The sequence below is a fragment of the Pinus tabuliformis genome, chromosome 3_2 (genome assembly GCF_031772625.1).
Source record: "Pinus tabuliformis cultivar Carrire ecotype Pingquan chromosome 3_2, CPIR1, whole genome shotgun sequence".
Taxonomy (NCBI): Eukaryota; Viridiplantae; Streptophyta; class Pinopsida; order Pinales; family Pinaceae; genus Pinus; species Pinus tabuliformis.
In genome coordinates, this window is record NC_142302.1 from 1,062,912,733 (window position 1) to 1,062,927,753 (window position 15,021).

Genomic DNA, 15,021 nt, shown 5'->3' on the forward strand with positions numbered 1-15,021 from the left:
ACCTTCCTTGTGAAGGATCTCTCCAATACTCTCTGTGCGCAACCACGTAACACACTTCTCTGTACTTCGTCTCTGGTTCTGCATCTGCAACCTATGTTACGCAGATCTACTTTAGTCCACACACAGATTATAACTCAACTACTCAATACACATCACACAAACTCAGAATCGAGTTATCTATATTAATAAACAAACATTTACACAGGAATTTCTTCCTCGGCCTAATTTTCAATATCAGTGGCCTTTCCTTTCCTGCCCGTAGGCCTAATTCACTGACTGACTGACTGTTGATTGCCTATCTGATTGACTGATTCTCTCTATGCCTTTTAGGCTTACATTTATACAAAAGGTTTTGTTTAACCAATTCTGGTTCAGATCCTAAATATGTTGAACTAAATCCTGAATATCCTCTAAGTCCACTTTTAACTCCAGTAATCCCTAAGAATTCTCTATAGTTCCACGAATCATGACACCACTTTCTAGTCTAAGATTTACAATTGATTTCCAACTCTCTCATCATCACTCACGTTCTCCTACATTCGAGAGCATTTACAAATATCCTCACAATATCTAATTAATTTATATTCTAACCATTCAAAACATTAATAATTACATACATAAGAATCCAACTTCCCTAAAAACACAAGACCCCCCAAGTTAACTAGAGCATAATGAAATTGTTAAGCTGTATGCTCCTGCATCAAAAATTTTATCCTTTTTCTAAGCAAAAGAAAACAAAAAAATTATCCTAAACATTATGATTTAAAAGTGATTTTATGTATAACATAGAATGCATTAATTTTGAGTCTTGGATAGCTCCTAGGCCATAAAGAAGACAACTTTGAAAATCCTTTGTTACAAGCCATGTTACCAGATGGTAAGACAACCTACTGTTTCTCCAAGATATGGCAGAAATTTCACTTTTGGGGCATTTCCATGGATAGCTCCTAGGCCATAAAGAAGTCAACTTTGAAAATCCCTTTGTTACAAGCCATGTTACCAGATGGTAAGACAACCTACTGTTTCTCCAAGATATGGCAGAAATTTCACTTTTGGGGCATTTCCAAGGCAGCATTTAGAAACAATAACCACGGATTTTTAGAAAACAAAAAATGAACACCTAAACATAATGATTTGAATGTAATTGTATTTATAACAATAAAACATTACACACGTTGGATTACTTTGAGTCGTGAATATATTTGGAATCCTTAAATTATCTTTTACATACATAATATGCATAGAGAAGGGCCCTGGTTTCTCATTTCGTTGTAGATCCCCATTTCGTTTTCTGTTTCTGCTAATATAAGTTACAACCACAAATCAAATTCTATGGTTCAATTCAGTTTCTCGAGTTTAAGATTTATGATGATGCCTCTAAAACTTGTGTTGCAGTCTAAGATCAGGGCTAAACATGAAGAAAATTATAGAAAATTGGTAGACGCGCTGGACGGACCTCTCAATCCAAAGTAAGAAGGTTGCCAACAAAACACAAAGTTACGTTTGAGGCTGAGCTTTGCCAAAATCAAAATATTATATTTAGATATTTTTATTCTAGGTAAATGTTTCTGCAACCGTAAAACACAAAGTTACGTTTGAGGCTGAGCTTTGCCAAAATCAAAATATTATATTTAGATATTTTTATTCTAGGTAAATGTTTCTGCAACCGTAAAACTGTATGGTTTAAACAAGACTGATAAACCTTACACATAGTAATCTCAGTGTGAGTTCACAATTAACAAATATATTCTCATGGGATTTCAACTCTTCAATTGAAAAAAAAGGGTCACCCTCTTGTATTATGCGTATTTGCGGTCCTAGAATAAGAAGAGTGCTTCTTCTGCTCTATAAATAGTACTTTACTGATAACATCTAAATGCCCTAGTCAGTAAATATAAAGCCCGACTAAAACCCTTCAAATTGCTTAAAGTTTAAAATAAAATTACCCCGGGGTTCGGTGGGTCTTCGCTGGGCAGGTAAAATCTGGCCGGTATCGACTCCACCAGCCTGTCAAAAACTGGTATTCGGCAGTTCAAAGTATCAAATTACTTAAGCCAAATATAAAGATTAAAAACAACTTGCAGGGTTTAGTATGCGGATGCATTGGTGGCTGACAAAAGCTGAAATAAATAGGAGATTTTTGTGATATGACAACTTACATAAACTGTTTTCATGAATTAGGGTCTGAAGTTGGGTTTCTGGGGAGACTAGAGGTGAGGTGGGATGCTGGAGAAAGTATTCGTTCTCGTGGTAATACGATTCTGCCACCGTTTGCGCCATTGCTGATCTCCCCTCTAGTAATGGTTAAAATTATCACAACTTATTCTTGATGAGCAATTTATTTGGGGTGAAAAACATGTGTCATTTAAATACATGTATGAGTTTCAGGTCGCTGATTGAATTAGTTGGAAGATGGCAGAGGTTCTAATGTAATTATGGACGGTCGTTTCGGAGGGTTTCAAGCCTCGATCCCTCGATGCACTTATTTCATCCGTGCACTCCGAGAGGCATGCCAGACCTTTCTCCTCCCCACTAATTACCCGTTTTTTCGTTTTTCTGACCACCACCGAAGAACTGCTTCACTAGAAAGATACTGGAAATCCTTTACCGTCCTTTCAGACTAGTGTTTGAGCGTCAAGGAAGTGACAACTCCGACGACCATTCAGCAACTACAAACATGGAATGTTACATATAAATAAACAAGTGTTACGGAGCAGGGAGAGTAACTAGTGTTACATAGAAGGGAGAGAGTAACTAGTGTTACAAGGGTTACTTAGTAGCGAGAGAAACTAGTGTTATTAGATATAATAAAATTAAAGTTAAAATATTGAATATAAATTAGTGTTTTGGTGGAGAATTTAATTTTACTTGACGTTAATAATAATGTTTTATTTTAATGATAATTTTATTTTATTTTATTATTTTGGGAGAAAATCGTCTAAAAAGTTTCAATTTTTTTGTAAAGTAAAAAAAAATATTTATATAGGATTTTTTGGCGAAGATCAAATGAGACATCATTTATCTTATATGATCTTCGCCGAAAAATCCTATATAAACTTGATATGGATTCGAAACGGGTTGGTTCGAAACCCGTGACAAATGGTTTCTCATGTGATTTTCGCCGAAAAATCTATCATAAACTTGTTATGGATCACAGAAGCCTCAACTCTACAAACTTGATATGGATCATAGAAAGCTAAACTCTACTATAAAAATAAATATTTTTAAAAATTAATTGTTTTTCTCACATATTTTTGAAAAATAAATTAAATATATTCTTTAAAAAATATAAATATTAAAAATATATATATATTCACTTTGCTTCAAATGATAAATGAAATATAAATTTTTCAAAAAATAATTATTTTCCCAAATATTTTTAAAAAACAAATTAAATATATTCCAAAAAATATATAAATATTAAAAAAATAATTTTATTCACTTTACTTAAATTAATAAACATTTTAATTTATTATTAATAATTCTTTACTCATATTTTATTGATATTAAAAAATTATATAATTTAATTTAGGAAGAAAACACAAATATATAAAATATTTTTTCACTATAATTAACATTAAAATATTATTTAAAAACAACCCAATAAAACTTATTGTTTCCTTATTTGCATTTAATATCCCTACCATATTTAAATTCTTAATAAATATATTCTCATAAATACTTTAAACCCTTGCATTAGAGAGGCGAGGCGTCTAAATGATGGTTCGTCTTTGTAATACAATTTCACACCTTAACATATATTTGGAATTGAATAAACGTGACGACGAGGGATAGCCATATTAATGAACTTGTCCATATTTGTTATAACTCTAACAACCCGTATTATTATTACTTTTAGATTATTTATTTAATATGAATTTAATAAGTTCGTATAGTTAGTGTTTTTTTGGCTTAATTTAATTATTGAATTTTAAAATATATCAACCAAATATTTATGACATATATTTGGATGGTTGAGTTACAATTTAAAATGTATTTTTGCTTTATTAATTATGTGTAAAAATAATGAAGATTTTTTTCTTTTTTTTTTATTCATATTATTTAATATTTACTGAAATCATTGGAGCTAGTATATTATTTCATGTTCTTTATCATTAATATAAATTTATATATGCCTAGCATGTTCTCTCAAGGGTATTATTATTTATTTGCAAATATAATTAGAAATTTATATTTGATGATTTTTTGTTAAAAAGAAACACATCAATGTATTTTTTTAATATTATACTCATAATTGTTTTATAATTTGATGCTTATTGAAAAGTTACAAGCTAAAATTTACTTGAAATTTAATTAAAACAAACTTTATGTAGTAGCTAATACATGTCGCTTAGTTTAAATATAGCTAAATTAAATAAAAACACTGAATTCATGTTAGTGTTAAAATTTAAAATTTAGTCAATTTAGGTTTTACTAATGGCTTAGTCTAACTTATAGAAGAAAAAATATTTTTCACCGGAATTCACCAAAATCCAGCATACAATTTCAAGATTTGTTGTTCTTTAAAATACCGGGGCAATCCAATTATGCAGAGTAAACAATTTAAACTCAAGTTTTTAAAAAAATTATTTGATTTTGATTAAAATTAAAACCATTTCATCTATAAGTTAGACTAGGCCTTTACTAATTGGTAAATTGAGATGTTTTGTTAATTGTAATGCTTCATTGTGACACTAGAGAATCTAAACCTACTCAACGACAACAATAGTCTTATTAGTTCCTCACATAGTATAAAAATCTATTTCCATGGACATTTTCAATAGTTATAGTTGTTTTTTTTAAATATACTATTTTCTATACCTTATTAAATTGTTTTGCAAAATTAAATGATTATAAGAATATTGTAGTTAAAGAAAACAATTTTTTTTTATTAAAAAAAAAAGATAAAATTATCATTTTTTAATACTTTAGTCTCTAAAACTTGACTACGTCATTGAAATTAGATTATTATTAATCTTCTAATTAAATTACTTGATTTTGTATTTATTATTGATGATGATGATGGTTAACGTACGCCAGCTGAGACCAAACTTTAGAATATAATTAATTTGTATTTATTTTATCTTAGAATTTAAAAATATAATTTAATTATTGATGATGATGATGATGATGGTGGTTAACGTCCGCTGAGACCAAACATTGGTCTATCGGACCTAAAGAAACAAATTATTTATTTTGATTTAAGATTTTATTCCTATGCTCAAAAAGCTTGGAGAGAAGCCTCCCGAGCTCACTATAATTTTGACATTGTAAAAGGCTAGGAAAGTCAGTATTGTAACAAAGATTGTGAAACTGAGATCTAATGTGGTTGTACGCGGGGCACTCTAAGAGGAAGTGGTTTTTATCCTCGATGTTCCTATTCTCACATATATGGCAGATCCTTTCCATCCATGGCGTTTTAGGAACTGCCCAACGACTTGTTTCATTATGGAGCTCATGAGAATTCATTCTAATCTTTGCTATATAAATTTTCTTCTTTGAGCTAGTTAAAATAGAGAGATACTTTTGATCTTCTAGGGTGGGGTTGATGACCTTCTTATTATAACTTAATTTTCTTTTAGCCCCTAAATCTTTCTCACACCACACTTTTTCTTTGAACTTAAAAGTAACAATATTAAATTTGTTTGTATATTAAAAATATAATTTAATAATTAAAAATATTTTTTTTTTATTAAAGCAAAAATACTAACATAAAACAACATTCAAACTACATTGAAATAATAAACAAAATTATAAACAAATAAATATACTTAGAATATTATTGAAATTTGAAAATGTCACATAAGATTATAATTTAATTATTATTAACTATATTAAATTTGTTTATATATTAAAAATATATATTTTATTAAAACAAAATACAAACATAAAACAACAATCAAACTACATTGAAATAATAAACAAATAAAGGTACTACGAATATTATTGAAATTTGAAATTGTCACATAGAGATTAGACGTATTCCACGTATTCATCCAAAATGTAGTAAAATACTAAAATTCTTTAGCACATGATTATTTTTGGTTCAAAATACATAAAGCTTCCAAAATAATATCACACAGATATAGTTTGAAAGTATTAATCTAAAATGTAATGCTTGAAAATTACTTTCTAGATATTTTCAAAAAATTATCTTTAAGAGTCAAGTCAAAATTATCTTTAAGAGTCAAGTCTTGTCTTACTGCCACTATTATTAACTAAATGAAAACTACTTTAGATATTTTCATAAAATTATTTTAATTTTTTTAATAATATTTATAAATATTTTATTAAATAGTAATTGTTATTTAAATTTATCTATTGTCCACGAAGCCTAATTTATTGGTAATTACAAAAAATATATATAGTCAATTCATGTTCTTCTGGATTGTCGAGCCACATAGGGTCTCTCTAGTGGCAACATGTGTGTATGACATCAAACAAATACATTTGTCAGTGACTTCTCTATTCAACTCAACGACCTTCCACTTCCACGTCTTCTACCTCCACAACTATGTGATTGACGAGCAGGACAATCACGATTCACTGCTTGAATATGAAATCTGCCAGTACGATTCACTGTGCTGCAAAGTACATAAATATAATGATGGCAAAATAAGAGCCCAAGCAAATTACCCAATCAAAATCAAGAAAAAATAAATTTTTAATTTTTTTAAAAAATAAATTAAAATTGTTTCTAATGTTTACATTAGAAAACATATTTTAATTTTTAGTCAATTTAAATTTAATGTCAAAATCAACGCATTCTAAATGTGTTATTACCCTGTTGCGCAGGGAATAATAAACCAACATAGTAGAAATGAATGTTTGTATTTTTTGTAAAGTGGCAGCGTCGTTAATCACGAGATATAATGATTGTCAAGTTTGGAAAGCCCTATTTCCAATCCTATAGCATTTTAAATGCGGCCTGACATGGCCGCTCGATACCCAGAGCATATTGATCTCCGTTTCTTTTTCAATGGCAATGGCATGGCAGTGTGTTATATCGGGGTATCGAGAGGCCATGTCAGGCCGCATTTAAAATGCTATAGGATTGGAAATAGGGCTTTCCGTCAATTTTGAGCCTCGTGTCACTCCCATAGTCTTAGTGTCCACAAGGATTTCTTCAATCTCACCTTAGACTACTTTATAATTAATTTATTGTGCTTTTGGAAAACGGTGCTTTTGTCCATCGAGACCAGTACGATGGTTATTATTGTCTTCACATGTTAGTCACATTATGATCTGTATTTTATAGTGTATAAAAATGTCATAAATGTAAACACAAATTTTTAGGTATTGGCTAATAAAATCTATAAATAAATAACCAATGAGATAAGAGATAAATATGAATAAAAAAAGTTAAACAATAATAATAAAAATATATTAAAGTTACACTTTAGTAAATAGACAAATATTTGTTGAATTTGACCAAATTAATTTAATGATAGCATAAAATCAATGCATAATAGATATCATATTTTGGGATTCAACTGCGTTAAGTAAGTCATTCATCTATGACCATTTCCATGAGAGTTAGTCATAACTAACTCTCATGGAAATGGTCATAGATGAATGACTTACTTAACGCAGTTGAATCCCAAAATATGATATCTAATATAATGCATTGTGAAAACCGCCAATACTCAATGCATAATACTGGTTGCGGTAGGTATAATAAGAAAGAAAGAAAGAAATTATTTTAACATTTAAGAGACTAAACTAAAATTATTTTAATGTTTAAGAGGCTAAAGCTTATCCATAGGAACCTTGTCAAAGGATTTTATGAAATCAACAAAGCAAAAAAAGGTTTTTTCTTTTTTCTCCAATTTTTTTCAATGATGTGTTTTAAAGTATGATCAACTGTTGAATATTAGGTCTAAAACCTGCTTGCCTTTTAGCATGTTTGTCTCTTTCTTCTTCCCACTTGTTGATTTTATTTCCTAGCATGCTTCCAAATAACTTTGCAAACAAGGGGTTTATCATTATGGTCCTATAATTGGAGGAATTATTGGCGTCACCATTCTTGAAAAGAGATATTATTAGACTAGTTGCCCAATCTGCGGGGAACCCTTGTTGTATGATGTTGTTGAAAAAAATTTTAATGTGAGGTGCAAGAATTTTTAAGCCCCACTTTAGATACTCTACTTGGAGATCAACTAAGTCTTTTGTTGATCAGATATTGATCCATGACCTAAATGATAGCTCAAATTTCAAAGTGTTCGAAAGAGTGTCGAACCTAAGCAACCGAATAGATCTCGTCTTCCTGATTCTGGCGCCGTGAACGGTTCGAAAAATCGATACCGTATGAAGGAGTTATCACAATTTGAAAAGTCCAGTAAACTGCAATTTTTGGACATTTGACCAAGAATAATTTGACTTTTGGAAATATTAAAAAAGATTAATATTCCCTGGAATATTCCCTTTTGGGGTAAGCGTTAAACCTTTCCTTAAACATCTTTCTTTAAGTTTCGTATTGAGCACGTTGGTAGTATTCGGAAAGTGGGAAACAATATCTCGCGGACAAAAACCTGTAAACAGTATTCCTCAATTTCATGCGATTAACCTTAGCGGGCGACACGTAGCACAAGAAACCACTTTTCTCGCGTTCTTTCGACCTAATATCGGTCGTGCCAGAATCTGCGCGAGATTGCGTGACAGTTGTTCAATTGGACGGGTCACATCGATGGTGGAGATAGTCCGAGTTAGTTGGTGAGCGGACAATGTGATATTCGTTGGACCGAGCAGGATAGATCGACGGTGGAGATTCCGCTATTTGAAATGCTTCCAGTGAGGATTATCCCTAACGCAGAGATTATACCACCTCATATGCGCACACAAACAGTTATTGTGACGGCTCACCTCCAACGGTCACAGAGCGAATAAAAAGGCGGTTATGCTAAATTTAACTGGAGTTAGGTGCAATTCACCAAATTTGGTGGAGTATCCCTAGGGGATATTGATTAAATGCACTCCAGGATCAGTTTTCGACCAAAGAGAAGGAGTGAAACAAGAGGCTAGCTAGGCTAATTGGAGCCTTCTGAAGCCAATGGAACAGTCCAGAGAGGCTGAAGAAGTCATCTTCATAGAGATTTTCATCCAGGGAGATTTTGGGCCTTAGGGCCACCAGGAGTTAGAGGCAATTGTAGGAGCTACCAGTACTCGTCCTCGGCGAACCAACAATCATTCCTGACTGTAATGAGCCTTCTGAATCCATTGCAAGGATTTGTAGAAGCATTTGAAGACTTCTAAAGGCCGAGATGCTACAGGGAAGTTTAAGGCAGCCCAGTGCCAACCGTGGAGGAAGACCTAGTTTGGGGATGCAGTGCTCATTTTGAGCAAATGATCAATCTATTTTCGGTGTCTGATATGTGTTGGAGACAGTAGATGAGGTTTCAGTGACAGTTAAAGAATTATGAAGGAGTTAGTGCCATCAAGAAGCTCAGGCTAGCTCAGAGCACTGATTGAAGAAATTAAGTCTAAGGGAGCTTAGATCTGTTTGCAGAGTGATAACAGCCATGACAAGGACATAGATGGTATTCTAAGCCCATTGGTTCAGTTTAGTAACCTTTGGAGTTAAGTGTGAAACTTGTAAAAGAAACTTTGCCATAATCCCAAAGAGCTAAGTCAAGATGACAAAAGCTCAAGGAGACGTAGCCCACGATATTTAGGTGAACTCCTAGATTAAATTTGTTGTTATGTGTGGATGTTTATTTGCTGCATTATATGGCTGTTATATGTGTTTAATATTAGAATAAACAAATGGACTTAAAGCACTTAAACAGTTAAAAGAAAACACATACCTATTTCAAGTATTTAATTCCGAAAATGTCATATATAAGCTAGATCATTTATTTGTTTAACTGAGTGGGAGGTTGTTGTAATCATAACAAGTTATCAAACCCCCATTTCAAATCAGGTGGTATCAGAGCAGGTTACTTGATTGGCAGAGCAATAGGTTGCTTGTTTGACTTGAAAGGTGTTTAAACAGTATAAATAATTTGATTGTTTGACTATTTGTAAACTAACTGTTGTTTGAGTTTGCAAAGGTGAAGGGAAAGCTATTAATAGCTAAGTCTAGGAAAGGACAAGAAGGAAGAAGGGCTGAAGGCATTCTCCTTACCCAAAGGACCTCAAGGAAACCCTTGAAGCACAAGAGGATTTGTTTGCAAAAGGTTGCTTGAATAAGAGTTTGACTCTACAACCATTAGTTCTTTGAAAGCTTTGTGAATTTTGTTGAAGTTCTTTTGTTCATTTTGATAATGACAACTTCTACAAGTGAGTTTTCAAAATCCTCCTCCTTCACAAGATTCTTTGATGAAGACATGAAGCGAGACTTGTTCATCATGATGGATATGGTGAAACAAATGTATGAAGATGAAAGGAAGAGCACCAAACTTCGAGAGCAGTTGAATTCCATGAAGGAAGAGAAGCAGTTGCTTTTTGACAAATTGCAGGAAATGGAGAGCCAACTTCATATTGAAAATATGAACCTAGAAAGGATGCATGAGTTGGAGACACATCTCCCTGCTGCCAAAGAAGCCTTAGTCAAGAATCAGTTTGAAGAAGAGGTAAACATCCTAGTTTGTCTCCAATTTCCTCTAAGAATGTTTATGTTGGTTCTTTTGAAAAACATACAAGAGGCATAGGGTCCAAGTTGATGTCAAAAATGGGCTATGAAGGAAAAGGATTGGGCAAACATGCACAAGGCATAGTTGAGCCAATAATGGTTGAGGAAAGGCCTAAGTATTTGGGTCTTGGTTATGGACAATCTTATGGTGAAAGTTCCAAAGCAGCCATGAAGGTAATTGAAACAGTTCCCAGAAGGAGTTTGATTTTAGGTTCTCTACCTCAAGTTTGTAAAGATTGTATCCATGGGGAATGCAATTTTTTTAAACATACTTTGCAAGAAGAAGGTGTTCATAAGCATGCACTCGAACAAGGGAGTTGTGAAATCTCTAAAATCATTGAAGAGATTGATGGTGTTCCGAAGGAAGCCACTTCTTCATTTAATTCACCTTCTCATGAAGGCAACAAAGGTGAGAGGAAGGTATAAATCTGATTTCAATCACATTTCTTTTGATTATGTAAAGCATGGTAAATTTCCACATAAGCATTGGAAAAAAATTGCATGTTCCTTTTGTGGTTTGGTTAACCATAGTGTTTCTAGATGTTGGAAGAAAATGGCCACATACAGGAAACTTTTGAAGAAAAGGAGGCAAGAAGCCAAATGTCCATTGGACAAGGCAAATTATGTTGTAAAGAGGATAAACATGTGTTGCAATTATTGCCATAAGCAAGGATATATTCCTGAAAAGTGTTGGATTTTGAATCCAACAATGCTTCCACGAAATTTGAAGAAGGTGGAAAAAGACAATGGCAATAATGGAAAGGAAGTTTCCATAATCGACGTATTTCAGGATGATTCACATGTTGATGTCGATGTGCAGTTAAAGGAAGCGCCTTTCATGTGGATTGGTAAGAAATGGTTAGAGTTCTTATCCAATTAAGGTTGCATGTCTTTTGATTTGATACATTTCTTTGCCAATGGAATGCAAGTTGCAGGATTTTACCACAAAGGTGAATGAAAAAGTTGAGTATGAGACTCGCTTTATTGTAGAAAAATTATGTTTATTTTAGCTTTGTAAGTACATTTACATATGATTGAGGATCTTGTACCTATGATTGTGCTTGAGAGAAAGTTGAAGAATGGAATACATACATGAGAATGGTATGTATGAACTAAGGAATGTTCATGATTTCATTGTATTTTAACATGTATGTGTAATTGAATTGATAGTCAATTGCTTTGTTCAAACATGCATGCAATGTCATAACGACTTGGAAAAGTTGATTTTGTCTCCAAGATTGAAAAAGGGAGATAATGATAAAGTGTTTCACAAGAGGTGGAATTCTTTCTACTTTGAGAAAGAATCGTCAAGTTCTTTGTACATGCTTGACTTGGAGAGTCAGTTGTTTGAAAGGGTATGTTTTAGTTGGCTTGTGATTTAGTCAAACATTTGTACACAAGAAGTAAGAGACATGATGATGATTCACATGATGTGAATTTATGTCGTCAAGTTCTTTTTTTTTTCATTATGTTGTTTTTGACAAGATGTCAGAAGAATATTTGCAACAACAAAAGTCGCCATAGAAGTGGCTTGGTAAGAAGTGGTTTGACTTCTTGACACAGTAAAACATACCTTCATTGGTACATATGCAAATTTGAGTTAAGTATGCATATATTTATGATGTAATATCATGTTTGTTTGAGCCACCTTGGGTCGATGATCAAGGAAGTGATGTTCAACTACCTTCTGTAAACTTCTCAATAGAAATTCTGAATGAATTCAAGGAAGACAATTCTTAACAGGAGGACAAGCACATCCAGGAAGGGAAGTGTCAACTACCTTCGAGTTTTGGTTCAAAGGCACTAGCCATGCAAGGCAAGTGTATGGAGGCTGAAATAAGAGGGTGATGTACTCTCATCTACTGTATAGATTAGTATATCAGTCTTTTGGGGTCCAAAAGATTCCTAATGGGGAGGAGTGAGCAAATATTGATCCATGACCTAAATGATAGCTCAAATTTCAAAGTGTTCGAAAGAGTATCGAACCTAAGCGACCGGATAGATCTTGTCTTCCCAATTTTGGCGCCGTGAACGGTTCGAAAAACCGATACCATATGAAGGAGTTATCGCAATCTGAAAAGTCCAGTAAACTGCAATTTTTGGACATTTGACCAAGAATAATTTGATTTTTGGAAATATTAAAAAAGATTAATATTCCCTGGAATATTCCCTTTTTGGGGTAATCGCTAAAATTTTCCTTAAACGTCTTTCTTTAAGTTTTGTATTGAGCACGTGGGTAGTATTCGGAAAGTGGGAAACAGTATCTCGCGCGAACAAAATGCTGTAAACGGTATTCCTCAATTTCACTTGATTAACCTTAGCAGGCGACACGTAGCACGAGAAAACCACTTTTCTCACGCGCTCTCGACCTAATATCGGTCGTGCAAGAATCTGGGCGAGATTGTGTGACAGTCGTTCGATTGGACGGTTCACATCGACAGTGGAGATCATCCAGGTTAGTTGGTGAGCGGGCGACAAGATATCCGTTGGATCGAGTAAGAAGATCGACAGTGGAGATTCCGCTATTTGAAATGCTTCCGGCGAGGATTATCCCTAACCGCCGGGATTATACCACCTCATATGCGTGCCCAAACAATGATTGTAACGGCTCACCTCTGATGGTCAGCCTGGCAGAGTGGCTAAAAAGGCGGTTATGCTAAATTTAACTGGAGTTAGATGCAATTCACCAAATTTGGTGGAGTATCCCTAGGGTATATTGATTAAATGCACTCCAGGAGCAGTTTTCGACAAGAGAGAGGGAGTGAAAAAAGAGGCTAGCTAGGCTAATTGGAGCCTTATGAAGCCAATGGAACAGTCTAGAGAGGCCGAATAAGTCATCTTCATAGAGATTTTCATCTAAGGAGATTTTGGAGCTCAAGGCCACCAGGACTGGAGGCAGTTGTAAGAGCTACCAGTACTCGTTTTCAGCGAACCAACAGTCATTCCTGACTGTAAGGAGCCTTCTGAATCCATTTCAGGGATTTGCAGAAGCATTTGAAGACTTCTAAAGGCCGAGATGCTATAGGGAAGTATAAGGTAGTCTAGTGCCAACCGTGGAGGAAGGCCTAGTTTGGGGATGCAGTGCTCATTTTGAGCAAATGATCAGTCTATTTTCGACGTCTGATATGTGTTGGAGACAGTAGATGAGGTTTCAGTGACAGTTAAAGAATTCTGAAGGAGTTAGTGCCATCAAAAATCTCAGGGTAGCTCAGAGCACTGATTAAAGGAATCAAGTCTAAGGGGGATTAGATCTGTTTGCAGAGTGATGACAGCCATGACAGGGATATAGATGGTATTCTAAGCCCATTGGTTCAGTTCATTAACCTTTTGATTTAAGTCTGGAACTTGTAAAAGAAACTCTGCCATAATCCCAAAGAGCTAAGTCAAGATGTCAAAATCTCAAGGAGACGTAGCCCACGATATTCGGGTGAACTCCTAGATTAAATTTGTTGTTATGTGTGGATGTTTATTTGCTGCATTGTATGCTATTATATGTGTTTAATATCAGCAGAAACAAATGGACTTAAAGCACTTAAACAGTTAAAAGAAAACACACACCTGTTTCAAGTATTTAATTCTACAAATGTCATATATAAGCTAGATCATTATTTGTTTAACTGAGTGGGAGGTTCTTGTAAGCATAACAAGTTATCAAACCCCCATTTCAGATCATTTGCTTTTCCAACACCCAACTTCTTGATATACATCTCTACCTCTTGCACCATGAAGATTTCAGTGTCACTGTTGACCAAGGGAGGAAGGTCAACCTTGGGATCATGTTCATAATGTTGTTTTGCATAGTCGAACCATTTAGAAGTTGTAATACTATTTTTCAGTTTGCATCTTTCTCGATTGGAGCTCCTTCCAAAATAATTTGGGGTTATTTTTCCCCAATCACACCTAAACATCTTATGTAAAGATTTATTTATCTTTAAATATTTGAAGTAACCAAATATATAGTATACATGTCACCTATATATAGGTTAATAATGGAAATAGTTGCGATGCAACATAGTCCTGGATAATTAATTGATTAAAAGTTGTGCTCTTATAATGAAAGCTTTTAGCACAAAGCTCTCCGCATATGTGTGTCGCGATGTTTCGCATCTGTGTATACATATTATTTTTAATATTTTAATTTTAAATAATTCATATCTTCATATTATTGAACTCTCTGCAGAGTAAAAGCTTTTTACATGTGTGTGTTACGATGTTTCTAATTGCATATACATATTATTGCAAATATTTTAATATTAAATAATTCATATTTTTGTATTGTTGTGATCTTTTGCCCTTGTGTATACATAGTATTGCTAATATTTTAGTATTAAATAATCCATATTCGTTATTTGCAATAACACCAAGGCAAGTAGTGGATTGATATGATAGTA

At 33.4% G+C, this 15,021-nt stretch overlaps 1 protein-coding gene across 4 annotated transcripts in view; it reads right to left on the minus strand.

Moving 5' to 3' along the window:
- Positions 1 to 2,716, minus strand: part of LOC149184280 (uncharacterized) — a 219,133-nt gene extending 216,417 nt beyond the window's left edge. For 2 of the 4 annotated variants that reach the window (XR_016257253.1, XM_089417428.1), the window contains exons 1-2: positions 2,160 to 2,715; positions 1,947 to 2,017 (exon numbers count right to left, since the gene is read on the minus strand). Coding sequence is in view for 3 of the 4 variants with exons in the window: in XM_089417428.1 (XP_089273554.1) it covers positions 1,947 to 2,017; positions 2,160 to 2,280 (192 nt within the window). In the remaining variant the exon portion in view is untranslated. Of the gene's footprint in view, positions 1 to 1,946; positions 2,018 to 2,159 lie in introns of all 4 variants that reach the window. The other 2 variants (XM_089417429.1, XM_089417430.1) reach the window with 2 other exon arrangements.
- Positions 2,717 to 15,021: the final 12,305 nt, after the last annotated feature.